The 18,333-nt window shown below is 43.3% G+C and overlaps 1 protein-coding gene across 3 annotated transcripts in view; it reads right to left on the bottom strand.

Moving 5' to 3' along the window:
* Positions 1-8,460: 8,460 nt before the first annotated feature.
* The window catches only part of bcl11aa (BCL11 transcription factor A a), a 63,250-nt gene continuing 53,377 nt past the window's right edge, over positions 8,461-18,333 (bottom strand). For all 3 annotated transcript variants that reach the window (XM_066678979.1, XM_066678980.1, XM_066678981.1), the window contains one exon: positions 8,461-13,748. In XM_066678979.1, the coding sequence (XP_066535076.1) occupies positions 11,686-13,748 (2,063 nt within the window). In that variant the 3' untranslated portion in view covers positions 8,461-11,685. The remainder of the gene's footprint in view (positions 13,749-18,333) is intronic.

Genomic DNA, 18,333 nt, shown 5'->3' with positions numbered 1-18,333 from the left:
TACTAATAGGAAGTTTTCCCCTTTGCAGCAGTTTTCTGCTTTTCTTCTAGATCTTGGAGCATTTCTGAATGGAAGGATTCAAATACATTCAACTACAACATTAGTAGGGTCAGGTACTGACTGACTCATATGCAGCTGCTTCAGACTCATTCAGCATGTGAGAATAATGGGTGCACCTTGGAGCAGTGAAACGTCTTGTCTACAGTCTTCAGGGTGCATAGTTTTTGTTCACTTACATTAAATAAAACATTTCTACTTTAAAAGATGGATTATTACAAGGAGGATTTCAGTAGCACAACATCACAGATGATATTTAACCCTTTAAAATCTGTTTCATTATTACCTTTATTCATTTTATTATTTTTATTTATTTTTTAAGAACTTCTGCAAATGTATTACTCAACTATTATGACTTCTGTTCTGTACCCGCAATGAAACTAATACGAGAAGCTTAATTATCAGAGCGAGAAAGGGAAGTCTGGTCTTACGTTATTTTTAGTGTCCCCTAGAGAATATCTACAGATGCTTTAACTGTTAACTCACTCTCTGCTGAAGCTCAGTTAATTATCAACTGTGTAAAGTTTAGGGTTTGGATTGGGTTCAGGTTTTGGTTTCTTGGGTAAAGCTCAGGGTTTTTTTTGGTTTTTTTAGATTCAACAAGGTTAGCGTTTACAACATACGTGTATATGTAAATACATATATGTGTGTGTGTTCATATTTAACCTTGTTTAAACATTATTATTTCAGGCGTTTGGGGCTCCCAAGTGTTGCAGCCGTCTAATCACTAGTGCTATTGTCAGAGGATTGTGAATTCAATGGCTGCTTGCCTGAATGTCACTCTGTTTGTCTGAGTAGGTTGGCCCTCTTTCCCTTTTTACTTAGCTGATGTAAGGCAATTTAAAAGTTGGTGTTCTCTTCCAAGCGTGTTGAACATCTCCTCCAAGCGTGTTGAACATTATTAGTGATGGACTCGGAGCATGCCCTCATCCTCCAGGTTAAACTAGTCACATCTGACCGAAAAGGTAAAAAAAAAAAAAGCAATTGCCACGAGAGTGAATTGATCTCAAATATAATATTAATGTGTAAACTTTTGAATCCAATAAATTCAGTGCATTCCTCTTTGTCTGTGTTTGAGAAGCTGGAGATAAACTTGATCATGATGAATGCCAAGTTCAAAACAACCCCCTCAGATGAGCAAACAGGCCAGGTGTGGGCTGTCTGGGCAGGGGGAGGGGGGCAGGGGTCCCGGGTCGGCTGATCCGGGGCAAGGGGCCGTGTCTTTGGGGTTCTATGCTGGTGGGGGGAGGAGGTCCATGATCCTTCCCCCAGATTCAGACATGCAAGCCCCTTCAGACACTTCCTTTCGAGTGGGCCGCACCAACAAAGGTGTTCAGTCATGTGAAACTTAATCTACAGCCCAGCCACCACTGACCTCTCACCTCAACTGCCTTTAGACTAAGAGAGAGAGGAGAGGGGGTGGTGAGAGAGAGAGCGAGCACGAGAGAAGAGGAACCGAGGGAAGTAAGTAGCTGCTTCAGAGAGATTTGCATGTGTGTATGTGTAGGAGAAAAGGAGAATGAAAGAAAGAACGAAAAGAGAAAGAGGGGCACCCACAGAAAGACCCTGATGTTGTAAAAGGACGATGCAGTGCCTTTTTGGAAGCCATTACAGGACACGAAAAGTGTTTTTTTGGGGCACTTGTGATGTATTCCTTCATGTGTGCAGTGCTTGTGTGTAGATGTGTGTGTAGCATGCTTGTGTTCATACACTGGAGAGCGAGTGTCAAAACAGTCTGAGGCTGCAGACAGAGTGCATGGGGGTCACCTTAACACAAAACAGTGGGCGCGCTAGACATAACACATGGCCTGCATTCCCATGTAGAGCATGGACGCAAAGCTCCTCTCCCTCTACCCCCTGCAGCCATTAGCAACCGGCCTCCAAAGCCTCTGTGGCTCAACTTTAGCTGTCCTCTATGATTACCATTTTTTTCCCCTCTCTCTTTTCCATTGCGAAGGTGACCCTGCCGGTCCGGCTCTGCAGCAGCAATTAACCCGGTCCGCCCTGTGGCCTTCCCTCAGCTGAGCAGGAGCGAGGCGTGTTAGCAGTGGCCACAGACAGGCTTTACCTGTGCTACATATTAGCCCTTCTGCGCCTGGACCCAGTCCCTGACACACAGTACTCCTGCACTCATCTTTAAGGCATAATTTAATCCTAAAAACCAAATCTGCCCGATGTTCCTGTTATTCCAAATGATAATATTTGGTGACTAATGATTTAGGAGTGCAGTTTAATAAGCTGCTAGGTTCTATTAGCCATACGGCTGCCTTGTGATCTTATCTGGCCATGTGATCTAGTAACGAGAAAATACATCTGAGGACAACTGGTGTTGGATTGAGGTAAAATCCATCACAAACAAGGCCACAACCTTACAACACTCACCCCAAATTCCTCACTCAAGACCTTTCTCTTTTCTCATCCAGAGTTTAACTGGAAAACATGCTAGACAATAGCTATCAGTAGTTAACCGAACCCACTCACAACACACAACATTTTGCATTGCCTTTTAGCTTTACTACTATATGCTACATCAAGGAATTAGTGACAGGTTTATTTTGCATTGGATATAGTTTGAGTGACATGCACCATTGCCTTCTACAGCACCTTTCACACATACACAGCATCCCGAAAATGTTCCGGAGTTTCCCCGGAGGAGCTGTATGTGTGAACGCGAACACTCAAGAAATTTGTCCTGGACTTTACGCAGACTTTATTCAGTTAGTCCACTAGTAAAGTCTCCTAGTATAGTGGTTGAATTTGTTTAGTAAAGCCACACTCCCAGTTTGATCCCACTCTCATCAAACCAAAGTTTCCAAAAGCTTTCAACATATTTAGCTGAAAAATTTCTCACGCTTGTCGTTATGAGATCATGTGTGTCCCTTAGCCCTGAAAATCCTGGTGATGAGGAGGTGACATTCTCAGAAAGAACAGCCTAGAGGTCATTCACTTCTGAAGCACGTTTAAAAATACTTTTCTGTGACTCTTGTAAAAACTGAAAAACTTACTGTGAAATAAAGCACATGACATATACATGTTCTGTATGTATAAGGGCCTTAAGCTTCATAGGTTCAATGCAAAGCTGAAGAAGGGTAGCTGACGCCACACCTCGTGATTGGTTGTGCCATAGTAGAACACCAACAATATTAAACACACTAATACATATATTTGTCTTCACTTGTTTGTAGGAGTTTTGGTGTTGTAGTATGGCTGGGTGTGGGAGAACCTCCACACTATCACCATAGACACCACTCTTCTCGGAACGAAGAGATAATAGCCCTCTTAAAACTCTCAACAGCGTTGCAGCCAAAACATTCACAGTGACTGCAATCAAGTTCATTCCACAAACTCTTCTGCCTGAGACTCCAGCCTTTGTGTGTGTTTAAGAGAAGGGACAAAGGTATTTGAGAATCCTCTTCACCAGGCATGAAGGTGTTTCTGCTTTCAGCTCTGTCACTGCCGTCAGACATTTGACAATGAATATGAAATCTGAGACAGAGAGAGCAGCGGGAGGAGAAGCGAATGAGACAGAGTAAAGAAGGGAGGGCTTGCTTTCCCTCAGGCAGCGGCCCTGACTCGCTGACCTTTAAACTCTAAACCCGAGCAGACCCCCCCCCCCAAACCCCAACACATACACACACACACACAAACGCACACACACACACCTCATCTTGGCCTACAATACACTCTGTCTCAACATTATCTCACTTGTCCACACCTTGCATTCCAGCCGCCTCATCTATCTATAGACTTTAGACTTTTCAGCTCAGCAAACAGCCGAAGCTAGAACAAGTTCAGTTATTACTCTGACATACCGAACAGTGTGTGTGTGTGTGTGTGTGTGTGTGTGTGTGTGTGTGTGTGTGTGTGAGAGAGAGAGAGAGAGAGAGAGAGAGAGAGAGAGAGAGAGAGAGAAGGGAACGGTGGGGTTATGGCTTTATGGTAGTGGCCAACACAGATGACCATGCAATGCTAGAAAGTCTGATAAGATACTGAACTTACACCTCGATGGCCTTGATAACTCAAGTTCAACCTGCAAGTAATGTGTATTCAATACAGTAAGCAAACTGATCACCACAAAGAACTGCCATAATTAATGTCACACTCTCTTTCTTGTGCATTTCCACTATCTAAGCCTTATTATTTTGTCACTATGTGGAAACAGTTCAAAGTTATTGAATTACACTCATAAGAATGAAGATCATTGACTCGGACACTCACTGCTAACCAAAGTGTAGATAAGCCTCATTAGCCTCATTAGGACTGAAAGTAGACTTTTTGTATCCAAATTGCTATTGGAAAGAGCAGAATTTTCAAACGGCACGGACTGCAATTTTAATATTAGTCACCTTTATCACAAACCATGTCTTAAATGTCAGTGTTTTAAACAGGGACATCAAGCTTATTTAGAACAGAGTCAGATGAATCAGAGGTAACTAAACACTGTGCTGTGTACATGACAGAAACCCAACAACCACAACAAAAATGACAGTCTGGCACTCTACATTCTGTTCAAAATTAAAGCCAGATCTTCTTTGTCTTCTTTGTTATAAAAACAGTCCTGGACTTTAAATTATTTACAGAAAAAAAACCTTGCAATTTAAATCACAATAGTGGTCAGGAAAATCACGGCTAGCTATTTTCTCCAATTCATTCAGTCCAAGTTCTGATCAGGGCTGCTGTGCGTTCAGAATCTTTGGGCGCAAGGCAGGAACACACTTTCATACACTCACCAAGTCACACACACAGACACCTGTGGACAATGTCACACAGCCAATCAATCCACCTACCAGCATGTGTTTTTGGACTGTGGGAGGAAACCACAGCACTCGGAGGAAACACATGCAGACAAGGGTCTGGTTAGTACCGACACTACCTGCAGCACCCCCATACTGCCCGATAGGCGTTCCTCATATCCTCATAATCTAATATCATACGTGATAATCAAGGAAAAATGTATTTACAGAAACTTACACAAAATCCTACAACAGCGTTTAATGGATAACGTAATGTGTCTGCACTTTGCTTACAGCTTTAATTTAATCAAGAGACTCATATGGCATCTGCCGGTATGTTTTCAGTCCTGTAAAGTTCAGTCTTAGAAGCTGCAGGCTGTGTGTGTGTGTGTGTGTGTGTGTGTGTGTGTGTGTGTGTGTGTGTGTGTGCCATCATTGGAGAATGGTCCCTTGTTTCTCCTCATATTTAATGGAATGCCATGAGTGTGTAAATCAAGACAAAGTTGTGAAGACAAGGTGAAGCAATCTGTTGTTGTCAGTGCAATATGCCACATGCAGAAATGTAGAGGTTTTTTTTAATTAAATTAAAAATAAGAAAACTGGAAAACAGGTGTTGGCACATTTTGACAGCAGTTATAAGGTTCTAGGAACAATCTGTAATATATAATCTTATTTATTAACAAAATAAAGCCTCCACTGGAAGGCCCTTATCCTCTGATCTGGCCCCTCGCTTCAAGCCTTTTTGCTAAGAGTGTTTAAGAGTGAGAAATGGGAGCCTGGTCTGTGGTGTGTAAACACGCTGGATGCTTTATGTGGGGAATACATGCAGCTTGATCCAAAGCAAATGAATTGTTAATTCTTCTTAAGTCGAATAAGCTTTAACCACACACATTTATGACTGAGAATATGAGGCATACCTCTCTCCTGAACCTGACAGTTATGACAAATGGAAGCACAGTATGTTTACTCCATATGTAATATATTTAGGTACAAGTGACCCACCCTGCAGAAAGCAGCTCCCTATTTTCAAACAGACTCATATCTCCAAACACAGTTTTTTCTGCTTGTGTGCTTGTGTGTGTTTATATGAGTGTGTGTATGAAAAAGAGTGTGTGTGTGTGTGTATGCATGCTTTAGGCTCTGTTTATTCAAACCTAAAGGGCATTGCAATCTCCACAACAAAGTGTTCACCTGGGATCAATCACTTAGCTTATTAAAGCACTCACATATTCAAACGATGCTTCTGCCTGTGTGTGTGTGTGTGTGTGTGTGTGTGTGTGTGTGTGTGTGTGTGTGTGTGTTTTTCTCCGTTGCACCATTTGTGATTAATTATCCCTCACAAATCTAATCATGGAACACACATGGTTGCTCCTAACTATCTATCTATTGTCCTGTGCTTGAGGGGGAAAACACAACAGTGAAGAGAATGATTCCTCCTTTAATGAGATTGCAGTCGGCTACAAGTTGTGGTGGCACTGCTCGACCCTCATTCACAAAGCAGGTGTCCATTTCTAATGACTCCCTGAGACTCCTCTGCAGCGCTGAAGAAATAAAGATGCAAGGTGAGGTTGAGTGAGGTAGGGTGGTAGAGATGTTATCTCCTGGACTCCTTGGGATAAAGGATAAAATGACACTTGACCTCTTACCCCTGCTGACCGACTGGACAGGGCAATCAGATCCCACGGTTTCCACCAAGAGCTTAAGTAAAAAGGTAGGGAAGTGCTTATGGAAGTGCAGTCAATGGTAATGCATGATTAATGCCCATTACCTCCACTCGACTGTAAATGTCCGGCAGAGCGCAGGGCTGACTTTAACTCAGTGGTCAGTGTCCATTAAGATGCATTTACTTTGAGCTCTTGGCCCATTCACCTTCCTGCACCGCAGAATGAATAGAGCAAAGCCAGAAATGGCTGCCATAGTGGAGACGAGGGAGGGCCCCAGTAATAGAACATTAATGTGGAGATTGTACAACCAACGCTACTGACAGTGGACTGCAGAGCAGCCAAGACAAACATAACACAAATTAAAGCAACAGTAGGTAATATTTTAACCTTAAAATTACAGCTGCAAAACTATTGTGATGCTCCACAGACCTGTAATAGGAAGAACAGAGCCTCTATTGTTGCTACTGTGGGTTCAGTGCTGCAAAAACTACATTGTGTAACTTTTGAAAGAGGGTAGGAAACCGAGCCACTCCCTCATTCTTGATTTCAGTAGAGTGCTGTAAATGTGTATTACACTCTGCAACTGTGAGAGGTGGGGGAGTGGGGGTTTGTCCGGGGTGGGAAGGTTTGCCCCAGGTGCAAAAATACCAAATCTTACCTAGTGTTCCTTTAATGTTAAACGTCAAAAATGGATATCAATATTAAACCTTATGCTGTGTAGCTCCGCCCTCATTTTGCAGTGTTGTTGCTGCCCGTCTCACTGCTGAGAAGATGGAAGGCAGTCGGCCATGGAGCAGGAGATTTAAATGTTGCGCAAGAAAACTGGATGCAAAGGCTGCATTTGAAAAGGTCAAGGGCAAAAGCACAGTTTTTATTGGACGATGATCCGGTCAGAGGGTCTGATGATCCAACCATGATCAGATCTCAGTGAATGGATGTTAATGCCAAGCGTAAACAGGGCCAATGTGTGCTTAAACGTTTTAGGATCCGGAGCGATAGATTCCAAACACATTCCAATCACAGAAGCAGTTAGAAGAAGTTAGTCTCGTGTAAAAGGATACATTCGGATTCAGGGCACATTTTTATAACAAGTGTAAACGGGGCCTTAGTCTCTGTAGCTATCAGTTCCAGTCTGGCTAGCAGTCCTCTGACAGACAGTACAAGGAAAAACAGCCTTCTTCAGTGACCACATAAAAAGTAATTGAAGATGACTTTTCACATTTGGATTTGACAGAAACGCTTGCAAAACTCTTCGCATACATTACGTTCATATTAAACTGTTTCACATAAAATGTTTACTTGGCTTTATGAGAGTGCAGACTCAGTTCAGTATTTAAAAAATAAATAAATAAATACAAAATCTTTGAGTGGCTGAGTTCTGCTCATTTATTTCATGAAGAGGAACATAGCACAGTGTTTATTCATCTCCTCTGTATCTGCAGAGAGCTGTTGTTTGTACAGTGGGAAAACAGATCTGTAACACAGGCAGATAAAGTGGAGTCGATCGGTGAGTGATGAATAAGGGTTTGTGATTTGAATGGGTTTCTGAGGTACGTAATCTATTTGCGATGACAGTGAATCATTCAAAGGGGTCTAGTAGTAACTTAAAAATGGTTTTAAAACATATGTTATGTTCACATTATTATGATTGTGTTTAATATTTTAAACATAGAGTACTGTTAGAGTACAACCTCTTTCCTGTATAGTGCCTGATCAGAGAGAGTGTGTGTGTGTGTGTGTTGAGAGACAGAGAGTAACCCACAGTAAGCCTGCTAAGCTGCTCCTTTGATCTGAGGGTACAGGTAGGGTGATACAGCACAAGTCACATGACCAAATGAGCCGCAGTTTCACTCCAGCCTAATTATGAAGCCAACCCGAGCAAAGACCAGGGCAAGAGTGCCTGAGCCTCCTCAGAGCTACACACACTTTCCCTCTCTGTTTCCACAAAAGTCCACAGAAATCAGAGATACTTTAATTTTTTTTATTAATTGTTTTCAATAAAGGGACAAAATGGGTGTGTGAACAGGATAATGCAGACAACTGCCAGAAAACACAGACAGTGGTTTCTCCAATAAAACTCAACATAGACCAGAAACAAATACAACAAAAAAAGCAAAAGTTGTCAATGACCTTTGGTCATTTTAAAAAGAAAACAATAATAACAAATATATTTTTAAAAAACAACAAAAAAGAAAACCAAAAAAGATCCATTCCATGTCTCCGTTCTGAACAGAGCATTTAAGTAATAATAAATAGTGACTCCCATTGTAAAAGATAAAGTTCAAGTTCAAGTTACAACAAACAGCTTTCAGAACAGGAATAGAAAAGGCTGATAACAAAATATTCCGCATTGCCATTTACAAAAAAGTATGAACTCAAGCGGGCTTTTCCACTATTTCCATTTCATTTTTAAATATGCTTTGCATATGAAAGTCATCCCAATCTAAATATAAAGCACCATTTAGTATTTGGCAATGAAAAAAAAAACCTGCAAAACATTGATTCTTTTTTAAATTCATTTATTTGAATGATTTTCATTTCTGTACTGGTATTTACTGCATATGAAGTTTGTTCTCTTTAAGATGCTGGAATGTAGTCAGGTGAGATAGGTGAGAAGACAGAGAAGCACACTACAGAAGAACCCAACATCAGCTTGCATTACTGCATACAGAATGGCAGCAGAAGAGGAGAGTCTAAAAAAAGAACAGAAAAAAAGATATGTACAACCACCTGTTTTAGCTAAGTGTGGACATTCGCAAAAGACTCCTCGGGGAAACCATTAGATGGCCTCCTTTGTACAATGCCACATACTTTAGGTTTTTTTATTGAATTTTTTTTTTCCATTTCATTTTTTTAACATACAAATAATTCGTACTATATTATCCTGCCAAATTAAAAAAATATACCGTGGCAGCTTGTTGTTTTTTTCCACTACCAAAAAAGGTACAATTATACCTTTTGAGAGAACAAGCAACAGTTAAAAATACAAGCCTCAATATAAATACTATAGTGCCTACACTAGGTGAACATTTAATTCAAATACCATTCTAGAAATACAGAAAAAAAAAGTAGATCATAAATGTGTTTTAGCATAGGAATTGAACATGAGTGTGCATTTTCCTATATTTAAGTTCTCTATTATATATTTATATATAATCTTAAACCTTTCCCCAATGCAAGATACGTTTGACCTGAAGAGCTGTGAAGAGCCACGGTGGAAAAAAAAAATTAAAAAATTAAACAAAACAAAAAAACAAAAATTCAAATAAAAAAAATCACCAATTTTTTTCCCGTTCTATATATATCGTGATCAAGTCTTGAACACCACCAAGACAAAGAGGAAAGAGAAACATCAACAAACTTAAATACAGTTTCCCCTAAGATAATGAATTGCTATTTTTTAAAAATGTTGTTTTATATTCATACTTAAAAACGTTTTTGTACAAAAAATGTTCTTGCAGTGAAAGCAGCAAGTTTCAATTGTCCATTGTTTGACAGGAGGTCTATGCCACGACGCTTGAACATCATATTGGACTTGGGCTTTCTGTAAGAGGGTGGAGGGAGGAGGGGGGTGTGGGGGGGTTGTTAAACAATGACACTGTATTTTTTTATTATAATTATTGTTTTATTATTTTTTTTAGCATAATAGGAAGTTTTCCCTCATGTGAATACCTGTAAACTGGGAAACCTTAACAGTGCATGTTTTGTATAAGCAAGCAGTCTTAATTTATACTCAACCGCTATACCACCAATCAGAGCGTCAGACACAGACTGAAGGGGCCGAGTGACAAGTGCTATCTAAACACTGAAAACATGGTTGTCAAAAAATGGCTGGATGTTAAACTCAGCGGAGAAAAAAAAAATCTCCTCAAACACACATTACACACAAAAGTCATCTGTACTGTTCATTCCCTCTTTCCCTCTCCCCGCTCTTTTCACCAGGTTGACTGAATCGTTAGGGAACACAGGTATTAAGTACTGCAGGCATTGCTCGAAATATTTTTTTTTGAGGATTTTGATTCAAACCTGTAAGCAATTCATAGTTAATCATCACTGAGACAGAGAGGAGTTTTCAAAAACACTGCATTACTTCGTCGTTTAGGTCAGCATCCGTGCCTATCCGGTGGACATTCATACAACCCGACACACACACACACACACACACACTCACACACACTATGCACCAAAGAAACTACTGTGCTACTGAGAACAGAATCTTCACAAACTATGTGAGAGCTTATGATTGTGGATAAAAACCTGTATCACTGAGTACAGTACCCTTGAGAGTAAACATGGTTGAATCCCACACAATACTGGATGTACCGTGCACAAAACAAACAAAACAGAAGGATGCATGTGTCATAGGTAGCTGATGATGATTAACTACAAATTAGCTTTTAGCTTTTTGATTATCATCATTTCCTTGTCGACTGTCAAAGTCAGGTACTTGATGCAAGAACCTTATGTGAATCAGATAAATCCATTTCCAGTATCTGGCTGAGATTCCAAGCTTATAGCAGATAGGAAGATTAACCAATGCAGTTTCAAGATCCAAGGCACTCTTTTTTGTTTGTTTTACCAAATGATAGTACAAATTCTAATCTTGATCACTTTTTGCTTTTTGAAGAAATTCAAAGGCTGTCAATACTTTATATTCCATGATAGGGGCCAATTCCGATTTTTAACCCTATGTGGACAGAACATCTTTTTGAAAGATTCGTTTAAGTGCGATTCCCAGCCCCTCCAAAGAGGGTTTAAGCAATAGACTGTTGTCCTCCATGTTACAACACAAAACTGTACATGATATGTATTACAGAATGTATGCAGCATGGTTGTTTTTTTCTTTTCTCTTCTCATTTTTTGAATAAAAAACAGAACAAGAAAACAGCAACACATTTACTCAACAACTAACCAACCAGGGACAATTTTTTTAAAAATAGCCAAAACATACCATGCATGCTGTCTAATTATCAAAAAAGGGAAAGGAAAAGAGAAAAAAAATACACAACATGTAAATTATTGCACAAGAGAAAGGCTCGAAGTTTGCGTCAATGCAATAGTATTGCCCCGATACAGAACATGCATTCAACGGTAAATGAAGAAGGGTGTGCTGGTGGTGCCAAGCACGGTGTCTTAGCCTCCACTGGACTAGCCGAACAGGGAAAATCTACAAGGGTGGGGTTTGGGAGAGGGTTGCTGTTAACTGGCAGGTGTGCCTCCGTTCTCCATAACTACTCAGTTTTAATTTCGTTGTTCAAGGCGCGATCACTGTGCCATTTTTTCATGTGTTTCTCCAGGGTGCTATACACACTAAAAGGCATCTGACAGATTTCACATTTGTAAACGTCCTTGCCCACCTGCCCGTGCGTTTTCATGTGCCGCGTGAGCTTGCTGCTTTGGGCGCAGGCGTAGTTGCAGAGTTCGCACTTGTACGGCCGCTCGCCTGTGTGGCTGCGCCGGTGTACCGTCAGGTTGCTGCAGTTTTTGAACACTTTGCCACAAAACTCACAGGTGTCACTGCGACGGCCATCTTTTGAGCTGGGCCGGCCGGGACCCCCGAGATGTGGCGTGCTCCCCCCGCTGCCTGTCCCACTGCGGCCGGAGACGCCACCGTCCAGCTCCCCAGGGGGCGTGGAGAAGCGCAGGCTGCCGTTCTCCGAGGAGTGCTCTGAAGATGAGGCAAAAGGCGATTGTCTCGAATCCCCAAAATTCAGAAACGGGTCCTTGAGCTGGCGAGAGGCGGCATAGCCGGCCAGCCACTGGGAGTACACGTTCTCGGTATTGGGGATGGTAGGTGTGGGGAGGTCAAAGTCCTTCTCCATCTTGATGCGTTTCGAAAGCGGGCTGAGGGAGCTGGGACTGCCCAGCAGCAACTTCTTGGACAGACCCACCGAAGCCGACTCGCTGGGGGACGAGCCCCGGCCGTTGATGGCCGAGCCGCAGCCCTCCTGCACACGGTCCGACTCCAAGGCAGAGTCGTCGTCACACATGTCCCTGTGTGCGTCGCTGTCCGAATTGAGTGCTCCTCGCTTGTGTTGGTGGAAGGCCTCACTGTAGTGCTGCATGCTGGCTGCCAGACCCATGCCCTGCATCACCTCAGGTAGGGACCTTGGGATGCCATCCTCGGTCACACCCAGGCGCCCCCCATTGTTCTCGTGGTGCCGCGCAGCCTCCAGGTTTAGGCCAAAGTGGAAGTTGTTGCGGCTGCCCTCCCGTTCCAGCTCCTCCTCCTCTTCTCCTTCCTCCTCTTCCTCTTCTTCCTCCTCTTCTTCCTCCTCCTCCTCTTCCTCCTCCTCCTCCTCCCCGTTCTCTGGAATCAGGCGATCGTTCTCACTTTTGAACTTGGCCACCACTGATTTAAGAGCATTGCTGGCGCTGCCCACGAGGTCACTGGTTCCTGGCTCGGGTGAGCTGGCTGTAGAGAGGCCGTCGTCAGACTTCACTGTCATGGGCGAGGATTTGTGCATGTGCGTTTTCATGTGTCGCTTCAGCTTGCTGGCCTGGGTGCAGGCGTGGTCACACAGATGGCACTTGTAGGGTTTCTCGCCCGTGTGGCTGCGCCGGTGCACAATTAGATTACTCTGGAATTTAAAAGTTTTCCCACAGAACTCACAGGCCTTGGACTTCAAAGGGGTGTTGGCTTGCTGGGGCAGTGGAGTCGGAGTAGACTGGGAGCCGGACGGGGACTGCATGGACGGGAGGGGAGGGGTAGACAGAAAGGGTGGCTTGGCTCCAGACTGGAATGGTTGCAGCAGCCGTTGCATAGGGCTGGGCCGGTTGGGCGAAAGGGGCGGAGTTGACCCTGAGGTGTTGCCGGCCAGCTCCCTCAACCTGCGAGAGAAGTCCATGGCTGGGGGGTCCAGGGGCATGGGGTTGAGGCGTAGCACCCTGTCGAAGGCACTCGGGTGGTGGGTGGCGAGGGCCAACTCCTCCGGGCTCAGGTGCTCCATGCGGTGCGGGTCCAGGTGATGCCGGGGCGGGGGACTAAAGAGAGGTGGAGTGGGGGGGAACCTCCCCTCCCGGAGAGGGGGGCCATCACGGGCAGAGTTGGGTATCCGTAACAAGTTGAAAGGGCTGCCCTCGGGCAGGTGGATGCCGTGCAAAGGCGGCTGGGAGGCATGTTCGGCACCCATCCCTGATGGGGCTCCCACCCGTGGCGTGAGGGGGCTCCCGCGCTCACTCTCCAGGTAGATACGGAAGCCATGAGTGTTCTGAGCATGCTGCAGTAGAAACCAGGCGCTGCTGAATGGCTGCTTGCAGGTCGTGCAGGTGTAGCTGCTGGGCTCATCTTTACCTTCGGAAAACAACAGAGAGATTTCAGTTAGTCGCTGAAGTCTGGTAAAAAATTCTCATTGTAGACAATGAAATGAAAAAAAAAACACATTAAATAAATAAGGCTACAGGTCCAGAAGGCAAAATCTTTCTGCAGTCCATTAAAAAAATTATTACAGGATCACGGGTTGTGGGAAGTGCAGAGAGAGAGAGAGAGAGAGAGAGAGAGAGAGTTGTTAAGAAGCCGAACACACACGGAGCTTCTCTTTATGTCTGCTCCCACTCCCTCCCATATCAGCCCCCTGGCTCTCGCTGGCCAGAGAGAGGCACTACCGATTTGGGCTTAATCATTCATGAAGCCTCCCCTCCCTCCTCTCCAGCCCAAGACCTGGGGCCCGGCACGGCCGCCTGCACAAACGCCCCCCACAGCAGCCGCTCCGCCGCCTAATGAAAGTATCACATGGCAGTAAACACGGCTCTTATTAAAAACATGCTCCCGAATGGCACCACAGGCCAAGGCCCGGCGGAGCTGGGCTTTTCAGAAGGCCCAAACAAAGCACGGGCAGTGCGGCTGAAGATGCCCTGGTAAGGGTTAGCGCGGTCTCGAAGCACGGCGGGGAATCCGAGCCTCCCCACGCTTTGCACAGGCCGGTGCTGCGCGCAGGCATTTCCACTTGCAGTGCTGCTCAGCAGTAAGGCTGTAAAAGCAAACAATAGCGCCTTCCCAGCTGAGCGCTGTCTTTCATTCATGTACAGAAATAGGCGCAAACACAATATGAAAACACTACAGTAGTAGTGCCAGTGGAGGGCCGAGGAGGGAGCAGAGCATGCATGAATAACGGCGTGTTAACGGCAGTGTTACTGGGGCTCTGGCACATCTCAGCACACTGAAACCAGCGAAGAACCATGTAAGCGTCCGTCCAAGTCCTTGGGAGGGTCTGCAGAATGAGTCTACTGCTTCAAATCAATGAGCCATTTGAAATAAGGCAAATAATTAGAGGACTTTCCTTTGCAATCACTTTTAAAGTGTGGGACAAAAAAGCTATGAGCATCAGAGACAAAGAAAGAAAAAAAGCTCATCTCTCAGATGCGGGACAGTGAAGTATGTGGACAGCTGTGACAGTAAAGGAACATTTAAAACAATAATTGACTTTCAATGGCACTTCGACAATGACCTATGATTTGCTTCACAATTCATTTGTAATCTCATTAAATGTACTCAGCTCCTCCACCAACTCATTTACAAGATTAGATAATAAAGCAGGCAGGGAATGGGAGTGTTTCCACATTAAACACACCAGCCAAGTGCTGTACACTGCACGTCAATGAACAATTCTTTGTCTCTGATTTTCAATAGAGAGACTGATTGTCTACCGATCTTTTCCTGCTTAAAAACACATTTTTCTTTCTCTCATCTTTCTCTGTCTAACGCCCGTATGCCAAGATCCCGTCTACTGTAAATGTAAGAGGATGACATAATGAGCTAAAAGCTCGTCTACAGTGGGGTCTAGTTCCTTCCCCATCAGCATCCACAAGACTTTCAACAGGTTAAACCGAAAATAACTTTGTCCTCACATGATTCATAAGCCTCATACGTAATATTTGACATTTTAAACATTAAAAAAACAATCCTCACTTATTACTTTCTTTAAATTAAAATTATTTTTAATATATTTAAGAAAACTGTCATTTCTTCATTCAAAGTCCTATGAAAAGTTTTAGCGTCCCCGTTTACAACACGTTTAGTTATAAATATAAGAACACGTCCTCTTCAGAGCGAACACGTCTGTGCAGTCTGATGCACCTGCGCAGTCTCTCTTTTGTTTGTTTTTTATTGGATAAAAAACTAAATCAGTTATGGCATATTTCACATATTGTTTTTACTTATCTTTCTTTTCTTTTATCAACAATTTTTGTTGTTTTTTTTTTGCAGAGTGTGGGTTAACTTAAAAAAACAGGTCATATATAATGTTCAAGCTTTAAAATGCCTTGAATTTGCTCAAAAATGTAGACTTACTGAAGTCTACTAAAACGTTTCTGAAATGCTAAATAAAACCCAGGATTTCAAAAAAGCATTCTGGATTATCACCATTTACAACATGGAAGGGAAACAAGCAGAGGTTCTGTAATGAAAAGACCTTCTCTATTTACTCACAGAAAGCAGAAACCTGGACACTTATCAAAGGGTAATGAGTGGCAGTTTGAACTGCACAAATTAGCACCACTAAAAGAAACACCTTATGTTGCACTTCCACTGCTATCTGCTCTTCTATCCAAAGCACAGGGTCGAGCGGTCAGAAAAAAAAAAATCTGTCCACAGAAATGTAATAAAAGAAAACACACCCAATAACAAAGAGAGAAAATGGACATGGGAGAAAGACTGAACCCTCTGCCTAAGCCAGAGGTCTTTAAACTGCTATCATACACTGTTTTCTATCCCATCCCAGGAGAGAGAGCCAGAAAGAATTAGTGCGGGAGAGAGAGAGAGAGAGAGAGAGAGCGGTAGATGGAGGGATGTGAGAGAGAGAGAGAGAGAGTGCAGAACGAAGAGCTGAACAGGCAGTGCACACTCTTTCATCTCCTCGTTTGTTTTCCTCAGAGGGGGTTTCTCTGAAGTCTTCAATAGGCAGCAAAGCATGTAACAAGGCGAGCGGGCAGTGCTGCTGCTGTGTTAGGGAGGCAGGCCGGAGCCACCGAGGGCTCGCGGGATAATCCTGTTAATGCACACAAATAGGGGCGGTTCTGGAAGGCTCGGCACAGAGGCGCACAGAGCCTCCTCCAGACACTCCTGCACCCTTTTGTGCTGTCATCGTTTTGTGTCTGTGTCCGGGCCCTTTTTTTTTTTCTGTGAAGGAACGCACAGGCAAGACTCTCATACACTCCACGACTACAGACAGGGCTGGGAAACCTGAGACTTAAATGAATGACCATGGTAAACGGAGGAACACTGTTTGAGCAGGGGATATTCTAAACCAAGCAGAAATGTTCTGAATCAGTGCAAGCACAGTATAATTGCTCAAGGTTCAGATGAAGTAACTTTGGACTCGAATGGCATTACACTGAACCAACATCATATGTTAAAAAAAAGACCTGTTTTTTTAATGAAATGTTATCCCCAGAGAAAATGATCAAGACTATTCAACATATGTTTAAAAGATAGAGACCCACTGGAAAGACAGAGAAATAGAGAGCGAGAGAGAGAGAGAAATAACAGCACTGTGCAGCTCCACAGCTCTACCACCCACGACTGCCTCCTGACAATCGAACTAAAGACCAACAGCTGAAAGCTCAGCGCCAAATCAAGACTGCACACAACTTTATATCAGGGGGTTGATGCGAAGGCCAACTACGGACGGTAAATTATGGATCATTACAATCTGCAGAAATTGCAGTTAATTGTTGCCACCTGCAAGGGTTTAACCTAGTATACATTTTTCTATTATCATGCAAAGGCTATTTTACACAATTTTGCATCGCTGGAATTACAATGGCTGTTTCTTGTTAAAGGTCAAGGGACAGTCGGTCCCTGTTTGGATACTATTTTAGTTCGACCCACTCACATCTACAGATCATACCCAGTAAACATTTAGCCGTTGATTCAACGTTGAAATAACGTAATGACTGCGGTCTAATCAACGTTCTCTTAAGGTTGAAAATGAAAGTTGAAAAGACGTCCAAACACAGACATTGAAAAGACGACTATTAGACGTATTTTGGAAATCCATTGACGTTATTAATTGGTCCCGAAATAAATTACTTGTATAAAACGCGTTTTGGACGTCCACTGACGTTATCGATTGGTCACAACTTAACTAAATTATTAAGATGGGTTTTGAACGTCCATTGACGTTTAAAATGTGTCCTTGACGGACAGACTACTTTTAGACCTATTTTGAACGTCCAGGGACGTTCCTTGTTTACTGGGTATACTTTGTTAGTGTAGTAGATTGTTATGAGAAAAATCCTTAATAAAGTGTTATTTGAAATAAAATGAACATTTCCTGTGGATGTGGAATCACCATGAATAATGTTTAGGGCTTCTCTGTGTGTGTGTGTGTGTGTGTGAGCGCCGAGTATAGAAGCTCTGGCCACGGGCTGAGACGCAGCTGAAGGACGGGTTACTGCAGCGCCATGTTTAACAAGGGCTTGCTTCATTTGATTACACATGGCAAGGCTCAGCGGAATGTGTAATCATCTTTTTCACATGACATTTTGAATATCCAACTAGACAAATAATTGCAGCAATAATTGATAGCTTTGTGCAGGCAGCGGTATTATTGACTGGCACAGCTCTGGCAGACACCGCCGCGTGGCATGCCGGGACTGTGCCTGGCGTACTCACATCCAGCTTCCTCTGCTGACAAAACTGTCATAATGTGTCCGAATGACGCGAGTCAGCCAGCCACAGACAGGTACTCCAATAATCTGCTATTAGACACTGAAGGGCTTTTTTTTTCCAGGCTGGGATTAAAAGCTACGGAATGCCAAATAAGTTATCCACCCCACCCCCACCTCTTTTTGGTCTAATTTTAATTTTCTCAAGAGACTAAAAAAAGAATATTCTTTGTGTCATTTCCTGTCTTTTTTAAGGAGAGAATGTGAGAGCA

The sequence above is a fragment of the Hoplias malabaricus genome, chromosome 8, assembly GCF_029633855.1.
Source record: "Hoplias malabaricus isolate fHopMal1 chromosome 8, fHopMal1.hap1, whole genome shotgun sequence".
NCBI classification, from domain to species: Eukaryota; Metazoa; Chordata; class Actinopteri; order Characiformes; family Erythrinidae; genus Hoplias; species Hoplias malabaricus.
Note: the sequence above shows the minus strand (reverse complement) of the source record. Positions and strands in the feature narration are given on the sequence as shown.